General features: G+C 37.3%; 2 protein-coding genes across 3 annotated transcripts in view; both read right to left on the bottom strand.

The window, feature by feature from the left end:
- The window catches only part of uacab (uveal autoantigen with coiled-coil domains and ankyrin repeats b), a 39591-nt gene extending 37817 nt beyond the window's left edge, over nucleotides 1-1774 (bottom strand). The window contains exon 1 of the mRNA XM_029425550.1: nucleotides 1541-1774. Within this exon, the coding sequence (XP_029281410.1) occupies nucleotides 1541-1588 (48 nt within the window). The 5' untranslated portion in view covers nucleotides 1589-1774. The remainder of the gene's footprint in view (nucleotides 1-1540) is intronic.
- Nucleotides 1775-4471: 2697 nt separating this feature from the next.
- Nucleotides 4472-12971, bottom strand: LOC115005701 (mortality factor 4-like protein 1). Of its 2 annotated transcripts, none has more exons than XM_029427650.1 (12): nucleotides 12780-12971; nucleotides 12267-12313; nucleotides 12089-12156; nucleotides 11874-11960; nucleotides 11606-11686; nucleotides 11368-11393; nucleotides 10610-10698; nucleotides 9427-9528; nucleotides 8952-9040; nucleotides 8399-8571; nucleotides 6776-6860; nucleotides 4472-5053 (listed from the first exon to the last, which is right to left on the bottom strand). In XM_029427650.1, the coding sequence occupies exons 1-12, from the start codon at nucleotides 12817-12819 to the stop codon at nucleotides 4969-4971; spliced, it is 972 nt and encodes a 323-aa protein (XP_029283510.1). In that variant the 5' UTR covers nucleotides 12820-12971; the 3' UTR covers nucleotides 4472-4968. The 2 variants fall into 2 exon arrangements, with proteins under 2 accessions (XP_029283510.1, XP_029283519.1); XM_029427659.1 differs by having other exon boundaries at nucleotides 12089-12103; nucleotides 12780-12933.
- Between the last annotated feature and the right edge of the window lie 1155 nt (nucleotides 12972-14126).

Consider the following 14126-nt stretch of genomic DNA (forward strand, 5'->3'; position numbering starts at 1 on the left):
TTGAACAGTGCAGAATTGTGATGATTGTAAAGAATGAATACAACATTAAGGCCTATGATGGCGTTACTCTAGGTGAAAAGCATAGACCTGTTAGAAATTATACACTGTACCACTAATTATACTGTATTACTCATTCAATACTCCTGTCTGTAACACATGCAGATTCAAGCTGACAACAACTTCACTGTAACATTCCTGCAGGGACTTATGGTGTATCCATGCAGCCATGGAGCCCCGATGGCTACCCACAACAAATGCTATAGAAATATGAGGTTTTCATGTTATATGTTAAGTCTTCTGTATTTTGTGGCAGGATTACTGGATTTCTTCAAGGTAAAGATATAATCTCAGTTGCCAGTATATTAAGTACACAACGTTAAAAACCAATGTTGAATAATTGATTAGTCGTTTGGTCCACAAAATGTCAGATAATAGTGGAAAATGTCCATCCCAGTTTCTTAGTCTAAGGTGATGTCTTTAAATGTTGTGTCAAGTCAGAAACCTAAAGATATTCAGTTTATTGTGATAGAAAACAGAAAAAAGCAGGAAATCTTCACATTTCTGCCATTATAGCATTAACATTTTATTTAACTAGTCGGTGCAGCTCTTTCAAACACAACAATAAATGTGACCTTAATGAACGGTTGAAATGTACATTTTTTGTTTTAAAAAAAGAGGTTAATTCAACTTTGTGGTCATTTATTTCTGAGATCGTAGTTTGTGGGAGAGCCCAAACGATTCACTGATCAATAGTAAACTTAATATGTTTGAGTTTCAGGCAGATACAAAAAAGGAATATTAAGAAACCACGTTGGGGTCTGGGATATTATTATTAGAATTTAATTTAAAAACCAATTAGCACAGTTTACCGGCCAAATGCTGGTAAAATATGCAAGTGGTTTGTAGATTTGCATCACTCTCCAGCCAAAAAACAATGGTAATCTACGGAGTGGCTGCCTGGTGAAATGTGAGCATTCACCATGGACAACAAAGTTAATGTTACACCATATACACTGGCAATCGCATGCATCTGTATTGAGCTTTCATCCCACAGAAGACAGCTCACATTTTATGGTGACCTGCTGCATTCAAAACAAGTCCAAATCTGAAACCCAAGCTTCCAGGGGTCGTGAGGTTACAAGACACAAAAGAAACCGCGGTCAACAGAGTGAGGGCTCCCGGTGATGACCAACAGGAAAAGAGGCTCTCTGCTGCACTGATTTCAGGAGCTTTCCGTGCTTTGTGAACAACAACACAGTCAGCTGCTCTAGATTTAGGTCAGATCAAAGAAAGAACCTGAACACAAATGCACCCAGAGTAATAAAACAGTGCGAGGCCACATACACCCCTCGCGCTGATCTGCAGGTGCTTAACCCACACCACAGCCGCCGCAGCTAACGTGGTTGTGGAGGACAGGAGGTCAGGTTTACAAACAATACCCCCCTCACCCCTGGCCTATCATTCGCATCATGGATCAACTAATTCAATGGTAGGAGACGGGGGTGTTAGCAACACTTCAATACAGAAAAAAACAACTTACTGTGATGGTGACTTCGTGCTTTTTCAGTCGATACTTGAGGCTCTTCATCTTGTAACGTGTTAGTGTCTGGTATTAGTAGTTTTCTTTGGTGGATAAATTCATAAATAGTATACTAAAAACTTCCCAGAAAGTTCAGACGAAGTAAGTTTTATCTGTCCGCTCTTCCCTTCCAGAGCGAGTTTCACCTGACGCCTAACCGCAAACTCTTCTCGCACTTTGACTGACAACCAGAGGAGCCAATCAGACTGAAGCATGTGCCGTATTGGTGATTTTGATCCAATCGGCGACGTCAAAGGGCGGTACTTCCTGGTAAAGTGTAGTTGGGAGAAGTTGGAGACATCCTGGGACAGGGCAGGAAAAACCTGACATGACGTCAGGCGTACCTGAAGAAAGCGAGACACCTGAAAAAGGTACCTGTGAATCTATGAACCAGTTATTTACAGTCTCAATAGAAACTGTTTACATAACTGTCCACTAACCTGGAACTTACACCAGCCATGAGAACAATGTTAACAACTACACAAACTGCCTGTTAGCTATAGTTATACTGCCTGTTGTGTGTGTACTGTACTGTACTGTATGCAGAACAACCCATTTCAGAAATGGATTATAATTATTGATGCAGTAATCCGTAAAACACTTCAATATTGCAGCTGTTAAAAAGTGGAGCTCATTTTAATTAGGCTACTTTATATACTAATTGGTAGTTGTACCTTTAATTATATATCATACTTTATTAGTTGATTTATATTGTTGTATTAATAATCTGAATATAATTAAAGCTGTCAAATAGTGGAGTAGAAAGTACTATTAGTAGTATTTGCCTCTGAATATTAGTGGTGTAGAAATATAAAGTAACATAAAATGGAAATATTCAAGTAAAGTAGAAGTAGGTTACCTCAAAATTGTAATTAAGTACAGTACTTGAGTAAATGTACTGAACTTGTATTGAAAACATGTTTCAATTATTTGATTAGGGAAATTTAATACTTTTAAATTAAATTTAAGGATGTGTTTTTACAAAAAGGTATTTGACCTTAGTGAAGCAGCTGAATTATTTATTCACTATTGCTACATGGAATAGAGAAATCAAATGTAAACTGTCTACAACCTCCAAGAAACCCCAATAATAAATGAAATGTCCTTCCTGTCGGCATTTATTACATGATATAAACAGTTATATCTATCTGCATCTAAATATAAACACCAGTGATTAAACCTATTTGTCTAACTATACAAGCAGTATTGTAAGTAATGTGACAATATGCCTCATCTGTCTACATTTGCTGCTTTAAACAAACATCTGAAATATCGAAAACGTAGCTATCTACTTCCTAAAACAAACATCTGACTATGTATTATCTTTATTAAACATCATAATAAGTTTCTTGAAGTGTGGGCTAGAACTAGTGAGACTATTGCTGTACAGTATATATATATATATATATATATATATATATATATATATATATATATATATATGTACTGTATATTCATATTTTTACAAAATCATTGAGATAAAGTAGAGCAGTATATAAGATGTAAGTAAGGACACATGAATAGTACACTTAACAGTCATCTGTCCTTGTAACGTCTCATCCTGCCATCAATATAGAATAGTGCAGGATGTATGAGAATATTTTATCACACATTATATTATATAACAGCATTTTGTTCACTGGCTCATGCTTGCACTAGTCTCAGTGCAGAACATGTTACCTCATCCAGTTATTAAGAGTCTTTAAAAGTAGTTTTAGACTTCAGATAGAATAATAATATCCAAGTTTAGTTTAGACTTATTTATTTTACTTGACAGGGACCATTTCACCGCACATCAGTACTTCTGATACTTTAAGTAAATGTAGCTGATAATATGGTACTTGTATTCTTATAATTAAGGTTTTGAATGCAGGACTTTTTTGCCTTTTTGAAGTGGAGTATTTTACCGGTGTACTTTTATTACTTTTACTTAAGTAAAGGAGCTGAATACTTACTTTCTGCTACTTTATACTTCGCACCACATCTCATAGCCAAATATTGTACTTTTTACACTAATACGTTTATTTTCTGTTACTAGTCACTTTGCCGATTTAAATAACACAAAATATCATTAACAAATAAATTATGATGTAATATTATAGATTAAGATAAAACTTTATTGATCCACGGGGGGAAAGCTCACAAGCTACCCAGCAGTAAATACAGTAGTTAAAATGAGCTCAACTGTAACCAGCTGCAACATTAAAGCAATGTACACGTTCATGTATAAATACTTATAATACACGTGTAATATACATTATTCAGAAATGGAACATTCTGCACGAGTACTCATACTTTTGGTTCTTTAAGTATATTTTGATGCTATTTTGTACTTACGTAAACATTTTAATGCATAACTTTGACTTAAAACAGAGTATTTCTACACTGTGGTATAGTTATTTTTACTCAAGTAAAAGAGTTCTTCCTCCTATTCGACCAATACCTCAGTGTAAAAATACTTTGATACAAGTAAGTCTGCATTAAAAATGTTTCTTTTTTTACTTAAACGCTTAAGTAAAAGGTAAATCAAGGTGCTTAAAGTATTCAAAGTAAAAGTACTCAATGCTAAAATAATGCCCTCTGTGACTAGTACACTATATATCATTAGACAGATTAGGTGTGTAGCTTCCTCTACTTGGAATCTTCTGCAGTATGACAGTAGTGTTTCTCAGAGACTTTAAATCATCTACTGTATGTGTTAGGAATTGGATTTCCATGTACTATTTGTTTATTTAAATAATGTATTCATAATAATGTATTGATCTTGGATATGTATGTTGTAGTCTGTCATGTGTTCTATAGCTCTGTAACTCACTGCCAGTGATGCCTGTCTTAAGCACAAAAGACTGTCAAAATAAGATATTACGTAAGAAAGAAATACAGTAAACAATGTAAAGATTGTGTAGAAACTTTTTTTTTTTTTTTTTACAAATTCATACAAATGCACAAGATACAAAAACATCAACTGCTGAGTGCTGACCATGTGGTCCAGCATTAAATTGCACCTCATGTGGCAGAAGGAACACTAATAAATACATACATGCAACAGTAACAAATATCTATCCGGTGAAATGCACAAAAACACCAAAGAGCTGCTTGTGGAAACGGTAACTTGTCGACAGAAAATACATTTTTTCTTGTGTCTTTCACAGAGGTGAGAGAAAAAGAACAAAAAGGAGATAAAAGAGGAGAGAGATTCAGCTAAAAAAAAAAAAGGTTTCCTAAATAGTTTTTATACTTCTCAAGTGTGACAAGCTCCTGAGACCTTTGTGGAAGAAGCATATCTGTTCAAAGGAAACAATCTCATCCAAGTGTAACCTCAAAACGGTAGTAATGGTTATTTTACATGTGGTGTGGACGAGGTGCCTCAATACGAGCGGTGAGAGCTGTCACACAGCCTTGCGGTGGTACTCTGGGGGCGCGACCTCGTAATCAGTGGTACTTAAGAGGGTGGATGAATTCTTTACCAGGTACCTGAAAGAAATGTCAAATTAATATCACCGTGGAGTGTCACAAAAAATGGTTATTGAAACTGACACATTTGTCCCTCAACAGCCGTCATTGTCCAGCTTGCTATCCAATTACCGACAAATATCTAAAGTATACAAAATTATTTTTCGATAAGATAGCGGAGGCTATCTGCCTCCCAAAGGGAGTTGCACAACAGGCTTTAAAAGAATGTGCAATTATCACTCAACCATCTATCTTGGCAAATTAGAGTCCCAATGGGAGTTGTGTCCTGTTGTACATCACATAAGGTTTGTCTGGGTAAACACAAGATGTGAAAAGATAAGACAACCCTTTTCACAGGAAAGTCTGCAGGACAAAGTAATCCACTGGGGACTGCACAGTAAGAAAACAGACTTAGAATAAGTCACTGCATGCTTAAAAAACAACAACCAAATGTTTTTGTTTTATATGGAATAACAAACCTGTAGAAAATCATGGAAATTACTATACTGCGTCTAGGTGTGGGAGGAGTTATTATATTTCAAGGCAAAACCTTGAGTGCTTGCGTCAGTAAATGTGCCAGTTCTATAGTTTTGTCCGGCACCTCAATAGAACAATGTATAGAAAAAAAGATGTTTTAACCAGATAGCCTTCACCAGTGTTTTGCACACGGCTAAATATGTCTGTGACATGATAAGTCGCAGATTTTCTGGCCTGATCACACTGAATTAACACATGTCTCTACAAATGTTTGTAATCCCATCCTTTGTACAGCTAATGTGTTGTCTCTGGTTCATTAATATGGAGCTTTTTATTATCTTTATTCAAGAGCGTGTTTTTTAACTTGAGAACATGCCTCCTTGACTTCACGTTCAGATTTTGTAATGCTTTCCCCAAAAACCATGCCCTCACACTCAAAAAGTGCCTGCTTGTGTATAGATTTGCTCTTCTTCTGCTCAAACTGCATGCTTGCGCTCAGATATATTTTTGCTTGCACAGATATCCTGTCAGCCCTTCTCCTCGAACTCAGGCAGCTTCTGTCATAGTAAACTAAAAAGTAGGGGCGTTGATATATGTAAATTAACTGTCATATTATTCCTAAAGTCGTAAAAAAAAAACGAGACAAGAGAACTGCATATAATAAAGCCTTGGAGGCGGATGAATGAACCTGGTTAGAGTAACCGCCCGTCTGGGACGCTCTAAAAGTAAAGCAAACGCTCCCACAACCCACGGGATCATTTCATTGCTCAACACTACAGGTGAGTGTGAGCATGTGCACGTAACAATATATCATGCAAGCATGCAGTTTGAGGAGAGGCATAGCAAATTTAAGCACGAGCAGGGGCTATTTGAGTGTGAGGGCATGGTTTTGGGGAAAAGCATTACAAAATGTAAACGTGAAATCTAGGAGGCATGTTCTCAAATAGAAAAATACGCCAATAAAGAAAGTAAAAAAGGTCCATACAGTAAAACTACGTCTGCAGTGAATCAAACATGAATCATCTGTGAAACTATTTTAAACGAGAAGTACCTAAAGGTTAGATCTGTTGGTCAGAAAATGCTGCTGAGTGTCCATCAGTTGCAGCAAAAATATTTCTCAGAGCAGAAAATGGATTTCCCGTTTTGCAGATTTGCAACAAGCCTGGCTGCACTAATATGAATGTGGATGTTACATGACTTTTGAGAATCAGTCAGACATGACATGCAGCCTCTGGTTGTGTGGTGGGACTGGGAGCTAAACCTTACTTCAGGAAATCCTGGAGATAACTGAGCAGCAAAGCCAGACTCTTCTCGTCCAGTGGAGTGTAGGCCAACATGGCTCCAATACGAACTGTCGGTGGGACGACAACAACAACAACAACAACATATGTGAGGAACAACGCAGAAGGAGACTGCAGGCTGAAGGAGATTCAGGACTGATGTTTATTTATTAAATGTATGTTAAAGTGCTTCATGAAAATCATTGTAAATAAACATCTTGTGTATATCTGAAATATCCAGAATTTAAGTTTTCTAAATGACATAGCTATTACAAATAGCTAAAAATAGAGAGCTGCAGAAATGAGTCCTAAAACCTGTAAATGAGCATCTGTATACTTCCGGTTCCCTCCTCTCAAAGTCAATGGGCTTTTTGTGCCTGAAATACTGAAAGGTCTGTGATTAATACAAGCTTAAGAGATTTTGACGTTTTGCAAATGATCTTGCTGGACAAAACGTGTAAGTGTCATAAACGTTTGTTTGCCACAGATCTTATTTTCAATAATCCAATGGAAATATCCCATTTACTTTTTGTAGAAGGTAAACCAGGGTGGCGCTAACATCCGGGCTGGACTACAAAAATACGTCATTCTTGGAGATTCATTTGAAAAACTACATATAGATAAAATGAGAAGACGAGAATGTCTGTTTCTTGGCTAAAGAAGTAAACTAAATATCTGACAAACGCAGCTTCTCATTCACATTAGTGCACAAGTCTTGTACAGTATATACTGCCATACAGCAGGCCTTGACATTGATTTACAATAACATTGCTGTACATGCAGAATACAACCAGTGATAACAAATCTTTATTTTCACAGTTTATACTGTAAAATTGCTCAAACCTAGTTTTTGCAATTCGACGTCAGCTGCTATGATCGCATGTGTCACTTCATACACAGAAGACATATAGAGGAGTCATTATAATCGAGCCTAAGTTTAAAATGTTACATCTAATTAAGTGTCAAATTTAATTAATAGACACTTCATGAGGAGGATACCCTCTTCCTCTGACCTTTTTAAGTGTTTCCCAGCTTAATTCTGAGACATTAATTATCAATTCCCGAGTGCATCTAGAGTGCAATTATCAATAAGTTCGCCCAGAAATGTCATAGTTAATGTGACAGTGACTAGCTGACCTGATTATTATTGTGGGGCTATTTTATTTCTACACACAAAAGAGCACAAATAACTGCACACATGCATCATTTATTCTGCTTACTGTGTAATGCAACCATACAACTAAGTTCTTGTCGTACATTATTTTTAATTGTGGGTGTGTAATCTCTAATACCACAACGGTATTGGTAGGATTTCCACAGTGGAAAATTATCTTGGACAAAAAAAGTATTTACATTAGACCTTAAACTTCTGTAGAGAACAAGTTCACAGGCAAAAACTTGCAACTTTTAATTCACTCCCGCAGCCACTGAAACTGTATGAGAAGAATGAAAGAAGAATTAAATGAAATGGTTTGAAAGCACTTATAATAATACAGCTAGGTGTTTCAGTTTCTGTAAAATGTTAAAAAAGGATCCACCCAGTCACTCTGGTTCAGTGTTTCGCCTGTGTGTGTGTAACCTGCATGTGACAGTGTCACGCGGTCCCTACCAAATAGGCGCAGCAGGTGCGGCGCTCCGTACACCTGAGACATCGGCATGTCAGGGTGTTCAGACAGGACCTCAGCATACTGCGGCCTTTCGAACTTGTAAAGAAGCTGAGTGCCCAGCATGACGTTGAAATATTCCCGAATCCCTGCCACCACTTCGTTTACCGCGTACTCCCTAAGTGAAGGGGAGGGAAAGCTGTCACATATTTCTCTGGAGAAGTCAGAAATTGCAATTGGAAAATAAACAAAGCTAACATGTCTGGGTTTATTCATGACAACGTTGGTTTGTGCTGGCCAGCAGCATGTATACTTAGCTGCAAATAGATCAGTTATGGCAGTACATGATGTGCACCCATGCTGGGTTAATTGCACAAGATTTTGCCGAAACGTTTCGTTACTTATTTCATAGGAGGAAATTAAAGACACTGACGGGGAGGAGTGCATGAACATTTCACAAGATACACGTGCAGTGATGCTGAACATATTATCATCACAGGAAACCGACATTTCTCTATTTCCACATGATTTGAAGGAAGTCAGAGTGTTCATTCTTACTTATTGTCCGAGTTTCCTTTTGATTTCTTATAGTTTGCATAGTCCTCCAAGACAGTCTCTATATTCTTCTTAGCAGGCAGATGAAATAACTGTAAGCAACAGAACACCTTCATTTAGTCAGCAACACTTACAAAATATCACTGTGCATTCAACACTCTGAAGGTTCATTTCAAGCATAATGGTCCCCACTTATTCTCACATTTCCTGTCAGTGCTACATTGTACAGGTCTGACTTCGATGTGCTGCTTTGATGTATGTTTCATGATCGACGGGTTACAATTCAATATATTAGGTACATTGCAACTTTTTAAACCTAATTTCAGGAAACTGTCGAAGCGTGAAGATCACACCGCTGTACTCATGAAATCTGAGTAAAAGTTTACTTCTTATACAATCAGAACAGTGGGATCTGCATTTATCACAGTCCCTCTCACATCAAACATAATGGCACAACTTCTTTTGCAATCTAAATCACCTGTTTCTGTCGAGTGATGAGGTCCCAGTCGTCCACCAGCCACGGTTTCAGCTCTTCGGGGATCTTCACCTTCACCTCCACGCGGTTGGTGAACATCTCCTCCTGCACACACACATATTGTTGATTGTTTCAATGGGTGTTTGGGAACAGCAATGCTTCTCCTCTATAACATTTTCAGTAGAGAACATTTCACATTTCTCTCACAAAGAGACAAACAAGGACATGTAAAACAGCAAAGCTTTAGCCCCACAACTATTGTTCCTGTTTACTAAGGGTGAAATTAAAAAGGGTGGAAAGTATAGAGGTTCACTACTCTGTACAATATTAAAATAGAAGTTGGATCATTTTTTTTATATTAACATCCTAATTACATTACATTGAATTATATAAAGATCTTGGACTATGAGGTAATACAGGTGCAGCGCATGTTACTGAATGCAAATTAAATTTGTATAAATAAGTTGAAGTGTTTCATTTTCAATAATAATATTACGCTTCTTTTCTGCTGCTGGAAACTGCCAGCAGGCCTTATTAAAGAGAATAATCACCTGCGGCTGCAATCAGCCTTGACCCTTAAATGCTCGGTCTTTAATGATACACGTGATCTTTTGTTGACCCCCTGGTTTGTATGCAGGTCATGATTACTTCTACTGCCGTCTGAATGGTGCTGTTTCTTGCTTTCTGAGGCAAATTAAAACATTTATCTCACCTCAAACCAGAGAGAATGCTGTGATCCAAGAATCACCTAATGTAGCCCACAGGGGACAGCGGACACATTCATGCACAAATAAGTGACTCCTTAGCCTACTTTGTGAGCCAGATTAAACGAGACAGAACAAAACATCTCTTAGGTTAAATAAACAGTTGTGGTTTCAATTTTTGACTGTACAGAAGCCTTATGATCAATGTGGTTCATTAAGGCGAGACACTACAGGCAAACACATACTGTACGTCTCTCACTGTTTTCACAAGTTTGAGAGTTTGGGCTATTTTGCTTCCATAACGTGTCTTCTTTCAGACTAGTGGAAAGAAAACATCCAAAATACAAATGTATTTGTTTTACTACACTTTGTCCATAGATGTTATACATAAACAAAATGCCATGTTATGAACTGTTTAAGCTATAGAATCAGGTATGTTTTCATGTGTGTCCACTAGGTTCCCAGTAACTGATGATACATACACTCTCCACAGTGGGATCAACCCGAGCCCTCTTCTTCCGTGGTCCCTGCGGCGTTTCTCCGCTGCTGGTGCCTTCACCCGGCCCTGGGGCTAAACAAGACATCCATCACAGTATAAATTATGTATAAATTAAGGTTTTATTAAAAAGTCTGGCAGGTTGTCAAAGTCAATGCCTATTCTTGTACTGAAAAGATCAATAACACAATCCCAAAATAAAACAGTTCCTTCAGGCATAATGGATAAGTAGGTAAGCAACGACTCGTTATGCATTCTGTAGTTCATTTCAATAAAGCAGCCTCCATTTTATCCACTACAAAGAACTCTTTAATGTTTAATGTTTTATTTTTACACTACAAAGCACAAGTTAGATATAAGGCTAAATATGAAAAGTGATTACTCTCATAATACACTTTAAATTAATTTATAGATGTATTACCGGTTATTACCATATGCAAAAAAAGTGTACACGTCTTCCTGATAATAATCATTAACATAATATATAATAATACCAGTATCAGAGAGAAGCTCCTAGTCTGCACTCACTGCCAGAAAAGACAAGTGATAATAATCACAATGCTCACTGTAAAGTACAAACATCATCTAATATAAACTTATGGGACAACTTTTCCATTTCTTGGATATTTTAGAACTTGCTAATATTTCCTATGAACATTTATTATGTTTAGGTTTAATATGTTTATTTAAATGTTAGTCTCAAGTCAAAGCTGCCACTAACATGTCAAGAAAAGTTGTACTTACTCTTCTGCTTTGCCTTTTTCACTTTCCTAGGATGTAAAGAAAAAGCATTTTAAGTGACAATATGATTTTACACATGTACCCTGTGTGGACCCCCTGCACAGTGACTGCATGACATAAATGCATACATTATTCTCTATACTCTATTCAATATACAATGTAAGGCCAACAGTGTGTCTACTTACATGATGTGTTTACAATATGTTGAAGTGTGAGGTGGGAAAACAAGATGGACACTTACAGATCAACATTTTTCTGCTGCACAGCAGCAATCTTCTTGCTTGGTGCTAAACCCCTCATCTTTCCCTCAACATAATGGTCCCTGGGGAAGAAAGAACACGTGAGTAAAACTACAATGTTTAAACAAAAACGTGTTTTTACAAAGCACAAACTGTGTTATTCTTTTGGGGGAAATTACGAAATATTTAAACACCAGGCAGTGAAGTTTTACACAGTAACAGAAAAATACTTATTTACCATCTCTACCTTGTTCAAAATGGAAAACTTACTGATTGGCCTTTTGAAGCTCTTTTTGTTTCGCAAGGTTGCTGTCCACATATTTGAGAACTCTGCTTTCAGGAACCCATTCATCCCAGCTGCAAGAGAAAAATACAATTTAAACCTTCAGACTCCACCACACTGAACATTTCTCATTGATTTCATTTACAGTAAGTGATGTCGGATAAGCAAGAAAATCCAATTGTAACCAAACAAAGATGCTCACTTTTTGTTCCATCCGCTGTAATGAATGAAGTATTTAATCAGTTTATCCTTTATGTTGATCTTTACACACTGAAAAACCAAGAAAATACACACAGCTCTGCGTCAATCGTTGGCTCGCATTTGTTTTGCAATTAATAATCAACTAATAACACACATATAACGTTAGTATTGGAACAAACCTTTGCCTCATAAAGCAATGGCCCATGAAAGCACAGGACTCTTTCACCTGCGGGGACAGAACAACTAATGAGAGGACTGAGAGGAAGAAAACAGAATCACCAAAATAAATCCAAGTGTAAAAACTCTTTACACTATCAAGAAGGTCCTTTGATAGATTTAGAACTAATATCATTTGGAGTGACATGGTTTCAGCGACTCTTTAGTGTGTAAGTGATTGTCTAATAAATAAAGGTTTAGCTCATACATAGCATACATAACAAGCTAGCTAGCCGTTAGCCTAGCGTTAACGTCTGTTTTACACATTTAGCTTCATTTTAAGGTGATAAGCTTTAACATAAGTGCATTTTGGGTATGTTTTAAAAGCATCCCCCACATATATGAACAATAAAAAGGCTATGTGGCTCTGTCTCCCTCCCTGGAGACCACTATTGTCGAGCTAGAGCAGCAGCATCAACAACAACAAACCCGCCCCCTTCCAGACGTTAACAGCCGTGTTATTTCTCTGTACCGACCTTCTTGAAATTTAGGTTTAGGGTCCTGTTTTGGCGCCATTCACAGACTCAACGGATCGGATCTCTGAATGATCAAATTCGAGCATTGCCAGAGTCCATTTCATCCAGGCAACAAACACCTCCGACATTGGTGCCAAAAGCGAAGGAGAAGCTGAGGATGGCCCGCCTGCTGCTGGGTCACCTGACAACCATGGACACTCTGGTGCGTTCACGGGGCGCTCCTGAAACTCGGAAAATTAAGGATTAGACCTAAGATCTCGCAGATTTAGCTGCAAGTATTTCCAGCAGACTTATCACATGTCTCTTGTATTTGTATTTGTATTTGTATTGAAATGGGTCATTCAAACTCATCTATCTCTGACATGATTAATAGTATAATTCTTATCGGTAAATATCATATTCATTGTAGCAAGTGGAGAACTAGAACTCCATACAAGCCGTCAGACTCAAAGCCTTGACATTTTATCACATGCTAAGTTTGGTTAATTAACATGCTATGGAAACATTTACTGTAAACTATGCTCCGCTTATTTCACTTTGGCAAACAAATCCCCTGATTATAGTGATTTCTTTTGAACTGATTCATCATTCAAAAAAGTTGAGTGAGCCCAGTTTTATGTTAATGATGTGTTGACCTATACTTACACCCTGCAGTGGGTATCAGGCTGGTCCTTCATAAATCTACTGGTCTTATTAATTTGACTATCTTTCCATTATTGACCCCTCTGGCTTTCCTATGCATATTCATGATCTGTCTTTGCAAAGAAAAAAGTGGTTTCAATATTAAATTGTGTGCAAACTAAGATCCCCTACTTCCAAAGGTTTCCAAAACCCACAATCACCTTTTAGCTTTAGTAAACTTCGGTTGTTGGGCAACAGACTACAATAAAGATGACATTTTTGTGGAGTCACTACACCACTGTTTCTCTGCCTTTTCTGGCTTGTGACCAAATCTTTTAGGTCACAAAATTCTCATGAACTCTGAATTTAGTGAGTTGTCACATTGTCATGTGAATTAGATATTTGACATACTTCTGTGATGTATTTTTAATAGCCCTGCCAGACCACCAAATGACTCAAATGATTATTTATTAGAGTAGTACAGTAGACACCATATGTAGTCATAAACTGGTGTTTGAGAGTCTCTGCACTATTAAATCCAATTTAAGATCCAAGCGCTGATATCATTTTCATTTTCCCCATGTTTTGCCATTGTAAGACAAATAAAGCAAAGTCAAGTGGGAATAACTTGGAAGACCAAGATGTGCAGTCAGAATGAAGATCACTGCATCAGGAGAAATACAATACATGCAATCCCCTGCGATGGACTGTTAACAGTATTTGTGC

The sequence above is a fragment of the Cottoperca gobio genome, chromosome 3 (genome assembly GCF_900634415.1).
Source record: "Cottoperca gobio chromosome 3, fCotGob3.1, whole genome shotgun sequence".
Classification (NCBI taxonomy): domain Eukaryota; kingdom Metazoa; phylum Chordata; class Actinopteri; order Perciformes; family Bovichtidae; genus Cottoperca; species Cottoperca gobio.